The sequence below is a fragment of the Molossus molossus genome, unplaced genomic scaffold (genome assembly GCF_014108415.1).
Source record: "Molossus molossus isolate mMolMol1 unplaced genomic scaffold, mMolMol1.p scaffold_m16_p_22, whole genome shotgun sequence".
Lineage (NCBI taxonomy): Eukaryota > Metazoa > Chordata > Mammalia > Chiroptera > Molossidae > Molossus > Molossus molossus.
This window is the reverse complement of record NW_023425358.1, coordinates 10,155,418-10,168,772: the sequence shown is the minus strand read 5'-3', so window position 1 is coordinate 10,168,772 and position 13,355 is coordinate 10,155,418. Positions and strand designations below refer to the sequence as shown.

Sequence of the window (13,355 nt, the reverse complement as noted above, 5' to 3'; positions counted from 1 at the left end):
CTGCTGCCCTGGCCAGTTTGGCTCAGCAGTTAGAGTGTCAGCCAGCAGACCGAAGGGTTGAGGGTCCGATCCCCAGTCAAGGGCATGTACCTGGGTTGCAGGTTTGATCCCCGACCCTGGTAGGGGCAGTGCGGGAAGCAACCAATCACATGTGTCTCTCTGACGTCGATGTTTCTTTCTTTCTCTCTCTCTCCCTCCCTCCCTTCTCTTCTATTGAAAAATCAATGGAAAAATATCCTCGGGTGAGGCTTGACAACAACAACAACAACAACAACAACAACAACAACAACAACAACAAAAGACGTGCTGTCTCCCTCAGAAGAAATGAAAGCAATGAAAGGCTGGTGTGATCATCCTGTAGTAACTCTCATTAAGGTATGAAACATCAAGTTGTCAGGAACTTTCTACTGACTTGATAAAAACCACTTGACCTCCAAGGACACACGTTTCAGTTGAAGAAAATGACACACATGGGTTCAGTCAGTAGGAAAGCACAACATTAAAACTTGCAGAAAGGGTAATGACCTGGGAAAATATGCCAGAGGCAATAGTGGAGCACTTACATTATAAATGCTGCACTGTTACCAACACCTTGAGGACACAGAAGAGGACAGAGGGAGACAGGCACAAGCACCCATGACAAAGTAAGAGGGTGATTCAGTAAAAAAGTCAGCCTGCACACAAAGCAGTTAATGCCTTAACCAAATTCTTTCGCCTACGTGTGCCTTTTTATGTGTGTGTGTGATGTGATTTTAAAATTATATTTGAATAAGTCTGAAATAGCTCCTACAATTTGTATAAAATAACTATTTTTATTGATATAATAGCACTGTATGAAAGTTTAACTGGCAGCATTTTTTCCCCTCAATGGTGCAGAAAATAATGATGTATGTTACAGCCATTAGTATCTGGGAGTCAGTAAGATATGGCATTACAAAATTCTAATGTATCTAGCTCTGTGTGTGTTTATAATTATTTCCGCAGACTAATTTTCAGGAATTAGGTTTACTTAGCAAAGAATATTTTTGCCATATACTACCAGAAATATTCTACAAAATATTGCAAGTCTGTTGAATGTTCCTGTTTTAAAACTCTCAAGTTCAATGTACTGTAACCATTGATTTTCACTAATTTAAATTAAGAAAAATAGTAACTCATAGTTGTTTTCAGGGTTTTCGGGGGTTTTTTTGGTACGTGCCCCTAGTGGGAACCGAACCCGGGACTCTCTGGTCCGCAGGCTGACGCTCCAACCGCTGAGCCAAACCGGCCAGGGCTAGGGTTTTTATATTATCAACATTGAAAGCATTTAAAAATATTTATTTGCCCAGCCGGTGTGGCTCAATGATTGAGTATTGACCCATGCACCAAGAGGTCACCAGTTCGATTCCCACTCAGGGCACATGCCCAGGTTGTGGGCCCAATCCCCAGTCGAGGGAATGCAGGAGGCAGCCAATCGATGTTCTCGCTCATCGATGTTTCTCTCTCTCTCTCCCTCTCTCTCCCTCCCTCTCCCTTCCTCCTTCTCTAAAATCAATAAAAAAATTTTTTTAAAAATATTTCTTAACTATTTGATTCCTCCTCCAAATAAAGTCTTTTCCTGGCATGTGTTAATTTCTCCATCTGGATGTAGTGAAATCAGAGGTGTACAACACTCTCTGTTTTTACACTTAGATCTTTTAATGTGTATTACAGATATTCCCTCCATTCTGTTGCTTCCTTTTTAATCTGTTGTTTTGGTTATTATACTGAACTACTATATTCTTTTTTTTTTTTTTTTCATTATTGATTTTAGAGAGAGAGGAAGGGAAAGAGAGATAAAAACATCGATTGGCCGCCTCCTGCATACCCCCCACTGGGGATTTGGCCCACAACCTGGGCATGTGCCCTGACCAGGAATCGAACCAGCGATCTCTTAGTGCATGGGTCAGCACTCAACCACTGAGCCACACTGGCCGGGCTGAACTACGGTATTCTTATTTAATTGTTTCTACTGGTCTTTAACTCTATAGTTGCCTCAAAAAATAAAATAATCTCCCTACCACACTTCAGTTTTATCTCGTCAAGAATTTATTGGGATAGATGATATGCGACATAAATGTCCTTTTACATATGTTCTTTGGGGGTTATCTAGTTGATGGTTCCAAAGACACAGGTTTGTATAGCTTTTGAACAAAGTCTAGGTCTTTGCTCTCTCCCTGGAGAGGCATCTAGTCTCACTTTGCTCACAATGTGTAATTCAGTATTTCTGGACTGATACAATCATTTCTCACCTATTTTTCACTTATATCAAGAAGCTATAGAGTATTTTGACCCCCTCTTTGGACATGTTTCTAACATAGATTTTTTTTAAGGTATTTTCACTTGGAATCACTGCAGAATTTTCATTATGTCATCAAGAGTTAATATTTACATATATTCCAATAGAGTTATTCCCAAAAAATATATTTCTCAAATCAGAAGTCCATGCACAGAATTCTTTGGGAACAATGAATTATTCAGATAAAGAAAATAATTTTTGCCCATACATCTAAATTCCATTTAATAAGATCTCCTGCTTCCCAACTAATTCTTCTTTAGAGTCTATAAATCATGTTAAGTGACCCCATCTTTGGGGTCACAAGTCTGCTCCCCAAAACAGCTCCTTCCTTATCCCTCAGCCTAATGCCTTCACGTAGACCTCTGATATGCCCAAGGCCATACATTTTTTTCATTCTGTTCTGCTTATGGGATTATTATAGGTTTACAGTGCATAGCATATATTCAATAAGTAAGTGAATTACAAGGAAAGAACCATTTTTGTAAGAATCCCACTTCAGGGGAAAAAAGGTAGGAAAAGCATTAAATAATCAATTCCCCACTGACGCAGCTCTGTACCTTCAGTTCCTGCTTGGGTTCTACGTTCTTTATTGTTGTGTAATACACATGATGGCCATACTGGTAAGCCACCAGGTTCTGCTCCAGGTGATTCTGGGCTGGACGTACAAACATCATCCAGTTACAAAGGGTCTCATCAGACAACTCAAACCATAGGTCTTCATGCAATTCCCTGTCTTTTCTGTCCCCTTTATCAAGGGAAACCTGCAACCAAAGAGAAAGTTAAAAGTCACAGCAAACAATAAAAATAAAATCTTCAATATGATATGCATTAGTGCCATTATATATAACATTGCTCCTTAAATTAACCATATGTCCTGATTCTCCCCTTTGTATGGATACTGGAATTATGTCTTGCCAAATGTAAAAGGGGAAAGAATACTTCCCAAAGACCACCTACAGAAGAATTACCCGGCAAAACCTCTAAGTTAACAAGGGGATTGTACAGCTTCAGTTGAGGTTTCATCATTAAACTAACACATCAAAAAGTGTTACAAGTAAGCCAGAAAATACGAGCAAAATACTCTCCAGTTCACTGCAACTTGCTTTCATTTGGGGTTCAACAGCATTCATTTATAATGTATAGCCTGCATTTCTCTTTATAAAGTAATATTATTTCTTAGAAATCTTGAGCATTTACCAAGGAACATCTCCCCATGACAGCAGCCATTTCCTCAAACACATCCGAAATGTTTTCCCTCCCCACCGCCCTTTCTTGGTTCGCCAGACTGGCTCTCGAAGAGGCAGACAGCGAGGGTTACACAGAAGCAAAAGCATCAAATGTAAAAAAAAGGGATCAGTATAAATATACTTTAACACACAGTGAATTATTCTTCAGTAAAAGATTCAACATCGGTTTCAAAAACTGAAAAGTGGTTTTCTTGAAAACATTACTGGCATTTAGCAGGTTACATAACCCTACATAATCCTCTGTGTTCTAGTCACTTGGGGGGAAGCTGTTAGAGCCTCTGTTATGGGCTGAATTATGTCCCCTCCACACACACACCAAAAAACCCCACAAACTTCATATGTTGAATACCTAACCCCCAATAGCTCAGAATGTAACTGTATATGTAGATGGGGCTTTTAGAGCGGCGATTAAGTTTAAATGAGGTTATTGGAGCCCTAATCCAATCTGACTGGTGTCCTTATAAGAAGAGAATGGGGCGCACAGAGAGATACCAGGGCAGCCTTGCACGGAGGGACAACACAGGCAGCTAGAGGACGGCCATCTACAAGTCCAGGACAGGGGCCTCGGAGGAAACCAACCCTGCCAAAACCTTGATCTTCGCCTTCTAGCCTCCAGAACTGTGAGAAAATAAAGTTCCGTCATTTAATCCACACAGTCTGGTGTTTTGTTATGGCAGCCCTAGCTAACACAGCCCCTAAGAACCACACCTTTCAGAGTTACTCATGTAATGCCTTAGCAAGCAACTGCTGCGAAACTGGATTAGGAGACTCAGTAGGAAAAAGTGTGTCCCTTTAAATATAATAAGAACAAGAGTGAACTACGAATAAAGCAGAAATTACCTTTAGATGAATATAACAGTCTTTCAGCTCGGACTCCCTGACGAGGGGTCCCTCCACGGGGCCAAACTGGGTGCGCTTAGGGATGCGCCTTTTAGAGAATACACCTCCAAGGAACCGATCAATGTAGAGGACCAGGGGGAGGCTGGCTCTGGCTCTGGTGAGCACGGGACGGTTGGGGATGGGGTGCAAGGGGCCATGCTTTGGACACACTGAAGAGTGTGCATTGTTACATTCCTCACACCCTGCAACAGAAAGAAAAACTGCAAGTCAGATCTTTCAACATGACTTGATCTCAAGTAAAAAGTTCTAAGTTGAGCCTTTGCCAAGAAGCACAGTTGATTAGAGCGTCGTCCTGATGTGCCGAAGTTGCAGGTTCAATCCTTGGTCAGGGCACATATAAGAATTAACCGATAAGGTCCTGGCCGGTTTGGCTCAGAGGTTAGAGCATCGGCCTGCGGTCCAGAGAGTCCCGGGTTCGGTTCCCGCTAAGGGCATGTACCTCGGTCACCGGTTGGGTTGTGCGGGTGACACCACTCAATGTGTCCCTTTCACGTCGATATTTCTCCCTCTCTCTCTCCCACTGTATCTAAACAAAATATATGGAAAAAATGTCCTCGGTGAGGATAAATAAAAAAGAATTAACCAATTAACCAATAAATGCATAAATAAATGAAACAATAGATTGATGATGCTCTCTCTCTCTCTCTCTCTCTCTTCACCTCTCTGTCTAAAAAATCAATTTAAAAAAAGTTCTAAGCTGAAAATCCCCAAGTTTTCAGGCCAAAATTCAATTAATTTCTACAATTACAGTACCCATTCAATTGTAATAAATTAGATTTCATAGACCAATAAAATCCTGTACTTTTCCTCTAAAATCAGGCAGAATTAACTATACCTGCCAAAAAATAATATGCAGGCTGTGGCTTTGACTTATTTCTCTACTGGATATTAATTCAAATAGTGGCTACTAAATTTACAAATCAATTATAATATGTCTCAAAAGAAAAAAAGAAGAACTTATTAGGCTAAACGTTACTAATTCTGATGAGATGAAAGAGGTGAATTTTATAGTATATAAATTATATCTCAGTAAAACTGTTTTAAAAAAAAAAACCTGATAATACTGTTTAATCAATTATTTCAAAAGAAATTATAGAAGCCTCATTGTCTGGGCATGTCTAGCAAAAACAGAGAGTACGCTTTGCAGTTTCAGAGTTCAGTGCACACTGTGTGAAGAAAATGCTAGAATTAATTAATTTAACAGCCCAGCTTTCATTCACTTGGATGACACCATTGTTTTCAGCTCATTCTCCGAGTGATCACCTTGCACTGTGCGTCCACACTCACGCCCTCTTTCCCCCAAGCACCCATCTGTCAGCTAACTGTCAGAATTAGATGTACAGAGCCAGAAAAGAGAGAAAAGTCACTGGACCACATAGAGATCATACTCATGACCCTTAGCAGGCTGAATGAACTGATCATATTTTCCCCAACTCTGGCTGCGTGATGGTCTAGCTTGGGAAACAGGTATTTTCCATTTCAATAACTCTCCAATAGTGGAGAGCTACTTTGCATCAATGTCTATAAGAGAAAGGGGCTTTATGCATATTTGATAAGGAGTGGCCTTGAAAACATGAATTCAAGGGAACACCCTTGAGGCAGTTCTCTGCTGGACATGAAGGTGAGCACTCGCCCTGCAAATGGGCTCTACCACCATCACATGGAAGGTCCCAGGAGAAACACAGCGAGGCCACAGAGCTCTGAACAGCCTGGATTACTCAAATGAGATCAAACCTACCGCAGAAGCATGAAAATGGACAGAAAGAAGCCGGGGTCTGGTAGGTGGAAGCAGGAACACCCTGCTCCCCCGGCAGGCAGGCCATTGCTGTGTTGAACCGTAGGCACCCTGGAGCCAGACCACCTGGGTTTGAGTCCTGACTCTTGCAACGGTTGAGCGGGACCTCGGGAAAGCGACCTACCTCATAAGACTGAAGAACATGAAACAAGTCAGAAAATGTAAAGTGCTAGTGTCTGGACTACAACAGGCATTTTTGAAGTTATCATGGCCCTGGCCAATGTGGCTCAGTTGGTTGAGTGTCGTCCCATGCACTGAGAGGTCACCAGTTTGATTCCCAGTCGGAGCACGTGCTGGGATGGCAGGCTCGATCCCCAGTAGGGGGTATGCAGGAGGCAACCAATCAATGTTTCTCTCTCTCTCCCTCTTTCCCTTCCGCTCTCTCTAAACTCAGTAAGAATATATTTTTTAAAGAGTTATTATGAAGAGAGGTAAAGTGACCAAGAAACGTACTGAAGCTGAAATTGCTGAATATTCTAGAACTGGGCAAATTTGCCACAGTGCTTTGGTAGCCTAAGCTCTGGTATCAGAGAGACTGGGGCTTGATCCACCACTCACCCCTGCGAGACCCTGCGTGCCTAGCTTCTCCCGAGCTTCAGTCCATTCATCAGTAACATCGCAGCTCTCACGACAGCATCTGCCCCCTCACGCTGTTGTGAGGACATGTGAGTGACGCCCACGGAGCAGGGAGCTCGGTCTGCACACAGGAAGCGTCACTGACAAGAACTGGCTGATACTCACATAAGTCGTGCGGGTCGAAGGGCCGAGGTGGATCCGGTTCCCAGTCATCCAGGTCTGTGTCTTCACCATCTTCTTCCTCATCTTCCTCAGTGTCCTCATCTTCATCCTCGTCCTCTTCCTCCTTGGCCTCCAGTCTACTCATAGGGTTCTGCAGAGTAGCCAAAGGGTCTGAGCCATCCACACTCTCGATTGAAGGTAACACCTGGTTATGCACCGGCAAAGAGGCCTGGACAAAGTGCATCATAGAGTTAGCACATCTGCTTTTAGTGAGCTGGTCACGCCGACACGCAGGGCATCCAAGGCTGTGGGAGCAGGTATTCTTCACCCTAGCTCCCTCCAAGGCCCTGGAGAAACAATTTCTATCGCTATAAAGAGGAGTCTGCCTTCATTTTTGCTGTTTCTGCCCCGCACGTGGGCAAGTGGATGAGAAATCCCAGGTGCTCCCTCCTTTGACACTGGCAGGAGTTTCAACCCCGAGAGCACCTGACCATGTGCTCTCGAACCCTCACACGGACCCCTCCCCCCAAGCCAGTCTCCTTCCCTTACTCGCTCAAGCCATTTCACACCTGCTTGAGGCCTACCCGGTCTCCCCTGGGACTTCACATGTGTGAGTGACAAACCTTTCGTACCCTCCTGCTGTTTGTGTGGGATCATCAGTCTGGACATCTGAACTCAATTTTGGGTGGGGTCCCGCCTGCCCTTCCAGGGCGGCCACAGCAGAGCAGGTAATGATCTGATCTACCTTCAACCACTCACTTTTCAAACTAAACACGTGGTGCAAAGTGCAGCTGGTCAAAGTCACCGGATAACAGCCCTCCTCCAACACCTCCGAGAGGCTGAGGTTTTCAGTAAGACTGAAAGAGATGTCTATTTGTTTCATCATGCTGAAGTCAGTCTTTTGCAACTAAGAGAAGATCGGGTCATGTATTGGGTTACTGCTACCTTACCAAACCTGCTGGCAGGAAATAAATGGTACCTTAAAGAGTTTTCTCACCTCCTAAATAAGTGTCATGCATTATAGACCATTGGATTCCTTTTATCCAGTCTTATTTCTTCTGCCCAGTTAGCACCCTAAGTCATACTCCAGCCATGTCCCCTTCCTATTTAATAAATACAGCAAGTTGTTTTTAAATGTCTACTTCCTCTTTCTTTTTTTTTTATCCTTACCCGAGGACATTTTTCCATTTTTGTTCAGATAGAGTGGGAGGGAGAGAGAGGAAGAGAGAGAGAAAGAGAGAGAAACATCGGTGTGAAAGGGACACATCAAGTGGCTGCCTCCCACACGACCCCAACCAGGGCCGGGGACAAATCGTAACTGAGATATGTATCCTTGGCCGGAATCGAACCCAAGACTCATTGGTCCGCAGGCCGACGCTCTAACCACTGAGCCAAGCCAGCCAGGGCAACTCCTTCTTTCTTTGTCTTTCCACATGCTGTTTTCTCATCTAGAATGCTCTTCCCGGACCAATCTTCTAAACCAGGTATCATGTTCCAGTTCCTCAATGAACCATCGGATGCTCGAGCCCTCCTGAATCTTCTCTGCTCTGATCTCCTGTGGCTCTTGGAGGCACAGCATCCCACTCTGCATCATCCAGCCTCTGCCTCCACGTGCATCACTGCACAAGGTAGCCAGATCGTGTTGGAAGAGCTCAATGATGGTTTCTGTGGAGTGGCCATGTCCCTGTCTGCATCTTCCACGCACTGGTCGGGACCTACAACTTCCCTCTCAAGTTAGACAGAGTAAGTCTAACCCTCCTGCCACATGAAGACAGTTCTTCAACTATGTCAAGACCAAAAACCTCTCAGACATTCAGTCATTGCTCACATGGCCACACTTCCAAATCCGTCATCGTCCTGTTGTCTCCATTTCCTCCTCAGTGGGTCCATGTCTTCATGAATACAGCACCGACATTTGTGGTGGCCACTGCTCTACTGGTGACGCATTTCACATCTGCGGATAACTAAAGCCCTGGAGTCCTTTCTCCCTCTCGGAGGGCCATTACGCCATTTCCCCTCAGGACTTAAATAGCTGCTTTCCACTTAAATGGGAGGGTTTTGCATTTACCTCCAGTAAATTTCATTTTATTACTTTTTCTGTTCTTCCAGCCTGCCAAGATCTTTCAGAATCTAGATTCTGACATCGCACACATTAGCAATCCCTCATAGCTTTGTAGCCATTGCCTGACACCAGCTACTTTTCAATACTGTGCTTTTTCATGTGGTCCATCTTGCCTCTCCAACTGCACCTCGGGGGAGCAGAGCATGGGCTTTGGAGTCAGACAGATCTGGATTAAATCTGGCCCCACTACTTAGCAATGTAATTAACTACTCTGAACCTCAGCTTCCTTATCTGTAAAATGGACATAATAATAAACCCATATCTAATAGGTTGTGAGGACTGAATGAAATAATAATGAATATGAAGCTAATAGTAAAGTGTCTGGCATTTAGTAAGTACTGAATATTAACAGTAATGGATTATTATTATCATAAATTCTTTTTTTTTATTTTTTTCTTTATTGATTTTTTAGAGAGAGATTAGAAACATCGATGAGAGAGAAACATCAATTGGCCTCCTGCATGCCCCCCACTAGGGATTTGGCCCACAACCTGGGCATGTGTCCTGACCGGGAATTGAACTGGTGACCTCTTGATGCATGGTCGATGCCCAACCACTGAGCCACACCGGCCGGGCTATCATAAATTCTGTAAGACTGAGATAACATCATATACTTCCTCTACACCTTAGAAGACTCCTGGACAGTAGGTATTCAATGAAGATTACTTTGGGAAAATATATTTGGCCCCTTGGGAAATGACACCAATCCCTGTAGGCACCTAAAGGAACTCTGCTGCTGGTCACAGAAACGTCCTTGGTTCAGTCGTGCATGGAAGTCTGAGAGCGTCCTACACTGTCAGGAGGAAGTACTGTGTGTGTTTACAAAGCCTAACTGCTTGGGCAGTTTAAGATCGTTGCCCAATGTTTGAAATACTCAGGCTCCAGAAAGCAGATAAAATCAGTTGCATCAAGTAGTTTATGCGTGTTTTAACTTGCATTCATTTAATCCAGGAGCCTGGACTTTTCCATGACGTTCCATCTCTGCAGCTCAGGGCCTTCTAGAAGCTTTATGTGGGAGGAGACAATTCTGGGAGCTGCTTCTGCTTCAGCTTCAATAAAAGCAGAATTAAATACCCGGCAAGATGAGGACTCCACGAGGAAAAGAACAGGGGACTTCTGGCAACAGAACTGCATTTGCCACCTCCCCTCGGTGGCCTCCCCTCGGTGGCCTCCCCTGACCCTGCAAGAAGCTACTTCGTTCCATGTGTTCTCTCAAAGCACAGTTTCAGTGTCGCCCTTTACTCTAAGCATTGGAGTTTTACACCGGTGCTGGGGACGTTATCACACACTGACAAAGCAAAGCACACATCCACCTCTGCTCGTCACAAATTCTTCATCGCTTTGCAGAGCCACCTCAAAGAATGAACTCAGCAATTCCGTTATTCCAGTGAGCGGCGATGCATTTCTTCCCAACAGATGCTGCTAGAAAGACTGTGGTTAGGCAAGGTTACTGCTGGCTTCTCGCCACTGCTGAGACAGCTGGCATTAAAGTGGTGCCAACAACCTTCTCCTCCCCGGGGCGCGACTCTCCTCAAAGACGGCGGCAAAGAAAAGGCTCGAAGACTTGAGCATTACCAGGAAAGACTGCTGGTAAGGCAGAGGTAGAACACGTGCCAGAATCATGCAGCCTACTGGTGAAGAGGGATGAAAAGAGTCCATGACAATCATTTCTAGGTAAAAATTGTGTATTTCCAGAAAGCACAGACCTTCACACACAGTAGGCATGTGTTGTGAGTTTGTGTATTTAATAATTCAAATTCAGCTGACACTTACTGAGAGCTAGGCATATTTTGAAATTCCTCTGAGGCCAGATAACATTACTGCACAGTTTCTAAGTGGCAGAGACAAAATTCAAATTCCGACTCTGCCCCCCTTTTTCCACTCCATCGCCATGGCTCCCGCGGAGTTAGGTCTGTTCGAGGAGGATGAGAGGAGGGAAGCGCACACACACCTTGAACGCCCTGCACCAGGCACCCACACCTGCTCGGGAGACTGCAGCCAGGCAGCAAGGTGGTGAGCGCCGTGGGCCAATCGCACTTCCGGAAAAGAATATGAAACAACGACATTTTAATCCTGTGCATTTTGTCATGCACAATGCAACACGGTGGGAGGAAGGAGAATTTGTTAAACATATGACACACTTTCTCCTTCCCACTTAATCTCTCTCTCTCTGTAATTACTTCTGCAACTATGTAATGCATTTGCACTTCAGGATACAATTTATCTGAGAAGTAAAGTAAGGAGCTACACTGGACAGCAGCAAACCCAACAGAATGTTTCCGCAGCCCTACTGAGACCAATTACCAGCGCAGCAGATTTGCTTCGCAGCGTGTGGGGAGGCGCACATGTCCGCTTTCCGAAGCGCAGAGACTGCTTCTCGGTCTGGAGACTACTGCTGCCTTGCTTACGGCGGAGGGGAGGCACATGAAAAAGGCTGCAAGTGGATTTTGCCACCCCTGAAGATAGGAACCTTTTTTGCTAGGGACAAAATGGCATTTATCATCTGTGTTAAATGCTCACTCCGACTTTCTAGCCAGAATTTATCCTGGTCACGGAATAAGCTGACAAGCAATGAGGTGTTATAGCCAGAAATAAAAACCGTGATGGTTGAAAGGAAACTGTAATAAAGACAGATGCTAAGCCAATAGTTATATCGCCTTGTAATGTCAATGTTCATAGAGCTATGTGAGTACAACTTTTCCTTTTGTACAGAACATGAAACAGATTGTATCTGGAGACTGAAGAAGATAAAGGACCCTTTGAGGAACAAATGGCAAAAAAAAAAAAAAATTCTAATTAAAATTATGCCTTAATATTAAAACAACAGAATACCACTCTGCATATCAGATTGGCAAAATATTAAAAGAATGCAAATACTCAATGTGGCAAGGGTGTATGGAAATGGGCTTTCTCATATATTGTTGGTAGGAATGTAAATTTTTTTCGGCCTCTGAAAAGCAATTTAGAGAGGCCTATCAAAATAACTTTCCCATTTATAATGACAAATTTCAAATATATATCAAATAGAGAAAATAGTATAAGATACCTCACACCCATCACTCAGCTTCAACAATCATCAACTCATGGGTAACCTTACTTCAATTTCTCCCACACACTTTCCCCCTTACTAGATTATTTTGAAGCAAACCTCAGACATTATACATTTTCGTCTGTAAATAGTTCTGTAGATATCTCTACAAGAAAGTGACTTTTAACTTTATATATTATCATACCTGAAAAATTAATAATTCCTTAATATCATCAAATATCCACTTAGTGTTAGGATTTCCCCAATGGTCTCAATCTTTTTCTACAGTTGGTTTGCTCAAAGTCTCCTTTAATCTGTAAATTCCCATTCCTCTTCTTTTCCTTTGCAATTTATATGTGGAGGAAACTAGGCCTTTTGTCCAAAAGTTCCCCACAGTCTGGATTTTGCTGACTATGCCCTCGTGTCCTCTAACTTGTTCCACTTTGTCTACCATGCTTCCTATAAGCTGGCAGTGGAGTCCAGAGACTCGATCAGATTCAGGTTCAGTGGGGAGCAGGAATACTTCAGGTTCCGCACGTGGTGAAATGCAGTAGAAGGTACGCACCAGCAGGAGGCCTATAATGAATGGTTCTCTTTTGCACGGTATTAACAATGTTCAGAGGGTCAAGTTGATCCATCCATAATTAAGTGCCTCGTCAGCTTTTTCCTGATGGTCTCAGACTATTGTTAATGATCACTGCCTAGATCCATATTTCATTTGGAGATGAAAAATGGTGGTATTCTAAGGCACACATCCCCTCTTTATTTATTAGTTGGAATGCTTCTATAAAGAAATTTCCCTCATCAGGTCATGGTTTACCTGAGTACATTCAGGGAGAAAGGCCGAATTCTTTCCTTTTTTACCAGTTTTCTGGATAATGAATTAGTGGCCCCCTAGCATCTTCAAAAAGTGACCAGTATGAGCTTATGAATTTTAAATATATTTAATGTATTTCAATCTACTGTAGATGTTTACCTTTTTTATAAGCCAAAACGGGAGTATTTGGCTTATAAAAGGGCCCGTTTTGGCCCCTTCAAGTTAGATCAAGAGTTCTTTCCACAGGACCCCAGAACAGAAGTTTTACTAGCGCCCTTGCTCTGTGATAAGACAAGATGTTTCAGGCACACCCTGGACATATCCTGCCTCAGAGCCAGAACCTGCTATTTCCCTAGGTAGCCCTGATTCCTTTTACTAAAATAATTGTATT

General features: G+C 43.4%; 1 protein-coding gene across 1 annotated transcript in view; it reads right to left on the bottom strand.

Moving 5' to 3' along the window:
* The window catches only part of PRDM10 (PR/SET domain 10), a 101,305-nt gene that overhangs the window by 33,515 nt on the left and 54,435 nt on the right, over nt 1-13,355 (bottom strand). Inside the window, exons 5-7 of the mRNA XM_036276244.1 lie at nt 7,001-7,226; nt 4,405-4,646; nt 2,875-3,078 (exon numbers count right to left, since the gene is read on the bottom strand). Coding sequence (XP_036132137.1) covers nt 2,875-3,078; nt 4,405-4,646; nt 7,001-7,226 — 672 coding nt within the window. The remainder of the gene's footprint in view (nt 1-2,874; nt 3,079-4,404; nt 4,647-7,000; nt 7,227-13,355) is intronic.